Source organism: Marmota marmota, unplaced genomic scaffold (genome assembly GCF_001458135.2).
Source record: "Marmota marmota marmota unplaced genomic scaffold, marMar, whole genome shotgun sequence".
Taxonomy (NCBI): Eukaryota; Metazoa; Chordata; class Mammalia; order Rodentia; family Sciuridae; genus Marmota; species Marmota marmota.
Genome location: NW_026000164.1, coordinates 21,001,116 through 21,004,984, shown reverse-complemented (window position 1 = coordinate 21,004,984; position 3,869 = coordinate 21,001,116). Strand labels below are relative to the sequence as shown.

Below are 3,869 nucleotides of genomic sequence, written 5' to 3'. Positions count from 1 at the left end.
CCACCATGTAACTTTGTCCTATGTAGAAACTATACTTCTTTGCCCTGCTAGGAGCAGTGAATCGTGGATACCCCTTAAAGCTTGCGGGGTTTATTGAGCTTGTTGGAACCCCAAGAGAAGGACTATTTCACATCCACTTGTTGCAGATGAGTCCCTCAGCTCAACAAGGCTCAGCCTATGGCCACAGATCTCAGCAAGGACTCCTATAGGACAGGAAGGTAGAGAAAAGGATAGCTGGGGCTTCAAGGAGTGAGGTTCTCCATGGTCAACTGTCCTCTCTTCCTGTCCCAGGCCTGGGCCAAGGAGACGGGGAAATATACTGAGGGGGTGGATGAGGCTGATCCAGCCAAGTGGAAGGCCAACCTGCGCTGTGCCCTTAACAAGAGCCGGGACTTCCGCCTCATCTATGATGGGCCCCGGGACATGCCGCCTCAACCCTACAAGATCTACGAGGTCTGCTCCAATGGCCCTGCTCCCACAGGTACCATGCCTGGTCCTGTATGGACCACCTGGGAGGCTTACTGTGAATGTAGGAAGGCCCAGGGCCCTTCTAGGACATGGTGCTGGGGCTTTGCAAGGTCATTACTCCAGGGCTTGGAATGGATTCAGGGGCCCAGATGGTTCTTCCTCACCACCGCCATTGTTCTGGGCTCTTGGCGTCAGGGGAGAGGTCCCTACCAGTTCCTGGTGGTGGTGCCTTTCATCTCATCCTGTGTTTGGATAGCTTTGGGGAGGGCAGAAGGCCCAGCAGGGCTTTTGGGAAACCTCTCAGGCTGCCCAAATGGAGCCTGGATGTCCCAACTCCTGCATTGTCACTGATTCCCCTCCTGTCCTTTTCTCTCCCTTGCTGTGCAGAGTCCCAGCCCACTGAGGATTATAGTGTATGTACAGAAGAAGAGGAGGAAGAAGAAGAGGTGCATGGGGGCAGGGCAGTGAGGAGGTGGCTGCATCCAGCTGCCTGCACTGACCACTGACCGACGAGATGGGCTTTGCTGCCCTCCCCTATTTTAGGGTTGAGCGGTCCCTTCCTCTGGAGCCCATGGCCCTCTGCAGCTCTTTTTTATTTTCTTGGGGATCTGAAGGACAGGAACAGAGTGCCTACCTTGTCCCTCCCTGGGCTGTGTTGTTACACAGCATGTCACATTGACTGATTGACCCTCATAAAGGTTGGACTCTCTGGAGGTAGGGTCTGGCCTCAGCTGAGCTGAAGAAAGGAGGGGACAGCCTTGTGCTTCTCCAGCCTTATTTTCTCAGCATCAGAACAGTTTAATAACCTGCCTTCCTTTCTCTCTGCCTTCTTCTCTTTTACCCATGTCTTCTCTTTAGCTCCAGAGGATGTTACCAGGCCTGAGCATCACAGGTGGGGCTTGGAGGTAGTACGGTTGGGGGTCTAGCATAAGAAGTGACAAGTACCATAGGTACTTGGGAGGGGGCTGAAAGGAGGCTGAGGGTTGGCAGGAGGTGGGAGTTGGTGGGCCTGGGAGGCAATTTTCTAGAGGTGGCTTTAATGGCTCTGTCCACCCCACTGTCTGTAGAAACAGTGCAGCCTGGCCCCCCAATGGCATCCTATTTACCCAAAGAAGATGCCAAGTGGTCACCAGCTCTCCAGCCACCTGTGGGGCTGGGTCCCCCAGCTCCAGCCCCCAACCTCCTGGCACCTCCTCATGGCGACGCTGCTGGCTTTGGGCATCTTCTCCCTGGGGTCCTGCCGAACGTGGAGCCTGGGCCCCTGGATGCCAGCCTGCCCCCTACAGGAGAGCAACTCTTGCCTGACCTGCTGATCAGCCCCCATATGCTGCCTTGTAAGGAACCTGGGTATGCTGGGGGTGGGTACAGTGCTGGAGATTGTGGTAGAGCTGGCAAGGAAGGTGGAGGATGACGGGAAAGAGAACAAAAGTATGTATGCCAGCCCCCCGGGAAGCTGGGAGGGAGAAAGTGAGAGAGCCGCTGAGGTTGGGCTTGTTCCTGGCTGCAGAACAGGTGGGGGGGCTCATGGCTGGGGTGGCCTGCCCCTCTGCCCCACAGTGACAGACCTGGAGATCAAGTTCCAATACCGGGGGCGGCCACCCTGTGCCCTTACCATCAGCAACCCACAAGGCTGCCGGCTCTTCTATAGCCAACTGGAGGCCACCCAAGAGCAGGTGGAACTCTTTGGCCCTGTGAGCCTGGAGCAAGTGCGATTCCCCAGCCCTGAGGACATCCCCAGTGACAAGCAACGCTTCTACACCAACCAGCTGCTGGATGTCCTAGACCGAGGGCTCATCCTCCAGTTGCAGGGTCAAGACCTGTATGCCATCCGTCTCTGCCAATGCAAGGTGTTCTGGAGCGGGCCCTGTGCCACAGCCCATGGCTCAAGCCCCAACCCCATCCAGCGGGAGGTCAAGACCAAGCTCTTCAGCCTGGAGCAGTTTCTCAATGGTGAGACTCCACAAGTTCCTCCTGGCTGCCTCTCCCCCAGGGCATGGTTCTAGCCTCTGACTAACTAGGTGTCTTGATCTTAATGCAGAGCTCATCCTGTTCCAGAAGGGCCAGACCAGTGCCCCACCACCCTTTGAGATTTTCTTCTGTTTCGGGGAAGAGTGGCCTGACCGAAAACCCCGAGAGAAGAAGCTCATTACTGTACAGGTGTGCCCCTCAGCCCCACTGCCTTGGCTTGAGTACTGGGGCATACAGGGCTGGCCCTTGACCCAGGGTGGGGGTCAGGGCTCTCTGGGAGGTAAGAACTTGGTTGTCAAGAAATGACCAAGGCTCAGGGCTGGAGGAGGCAGTCTACCACTTTCATGCCCAGTGGGATCTGGCAGCCCTGCCACTAGTTTTCTCTCTTCTTTGTCTCCCAGGTCGTGCCTGTTGCAGCCAGGTTGCTGCTGGAGATGTTCTCGGGGGAGCTTTCTTGGTCAGCTGACAGCATTCGCCTACAGATCTCAAACCCAGACCTCAAAGACCACATGGTGGAGCAGTTCAAGGAGCTCCATCACATCTGGCAGTCTCAGCAACAGCTGCAGCCTGTGGCCCAGGCCCCTCCAGTGGCAGGCCTTGGTGCTGAACAAAGGCCCTGGCCCATGCACCCAGTCAGCATGCAATAACAGGGCTGCAAATACTGGCTGGCCCAGGTTTCCTGGGTGACTATGTAGACTGATCAGCTGTGATAGCCCCAGAAGGCCTGGCTGGCTGCAAGGTCCTACCTCTAGGTCTCCTGAATGTGGATTTGGGCCAAGTACAAAGAAAGGCCTAAGCACCAAGTTCTCTCTGCAAAGCTCTGCTTTAAAAGGGCTCCATCTTCTTTGGCCTAACCCTATGTTCATTCTAGCTCTGAAGAAACTCAGCCAGCAGCCAAAAGAGCAGGAAAAGAACACCTCCAACCTTGGGGGCCTAGTTATGGTTGCCCCCTACCCCTTTTTTTGGCAAAAGAGCCAAGAAGTGTTGTGGGTCAAGTCCCTCAGCAAGGCCTCTGCTGGGCATGGGCCTGATTTGGGGGTTCCCCAGTTTAAGTGTTGCTTCCTCTTCTTTCTTCTTCCTGAGATGGATATGATGAGCCTTTGTGTTACTGGATACTTAAGGTTGGCAACTACTCCCCCTTTTCCAGAGTTTAAGAACCTGGGGTAGAAAATATAATTTTATGTATTTTTGGATTAAAAAAATGTTAAAAACAGACTGAGCTGTTTTTTTCTAGTGCCTGACTTCCATGCTGTTCTACCAGACCCTCCTTTGGATGCTAGCTGGCTGTCCCCCCCAGCACCTGCCCTCTGGCCCATGCTGGCATGGGATGGCCTGCTTTCCAGGAGGAAGCTGGCTGAGGCAAGGTATGCAGTCTAAAATCCTGTCCCAATCAACTTTCCCTTAAGAAGTGGTGAAAAAGGGAGGCCTGGGAT

At 54.9% G+C, this 3,869-nt stretch overlaps 1 protein-coding gene across 2 annotated transcripts in view; it reads left to right on the top strand.

Annotated features, from left to right (window-relative positions):
- The window catches only part of Irf5 (interferon regulatory factor 5), a 10,446-nt gene extending 6,795 nt beyond the window's left edge, over positions 1 to 3,651 (top strand). The window contains exons 3-9 of one of the 2 annotated variants that reach the window (XM_015493844.2): positions 292 to 481; positions 856 to 914; positions 1,327 to 1,360; positions 1,536 to 1,802; positions 2,026 to 2,418; positions 2,507 to 2,625; positions 2,838 to 3,651. In XM_015493844.2, coding sequence (XP_015349330.1) covers positions 292 to 481; positions 856 to 914; positions 1,327 to 1,360; positions 1,536 to 1,802; positions 2,026 to 2,418; positions 2,507 to 2,625; positions 2,838 to 3,083 — 1,308 coding nt within the window. In that variant the 3' untranslated portion in view covers positions 3,084 to 3,651. Of the gene's footprint in view, positions 1 to 291; positions 482 to 855; positions 915 to 1,326; positions 1,361 to 1,535; positions 1,803 to 2,025; positions 2,419 to 2,506; positions 2,717 to 2,837 lie in introns of both variants that reach the window. The other variant, XM_015493846.2, reaches the window with a different exon arrangement.
- Positions 3,652 to 3,869: the final 218 nt, after the last annotated feature.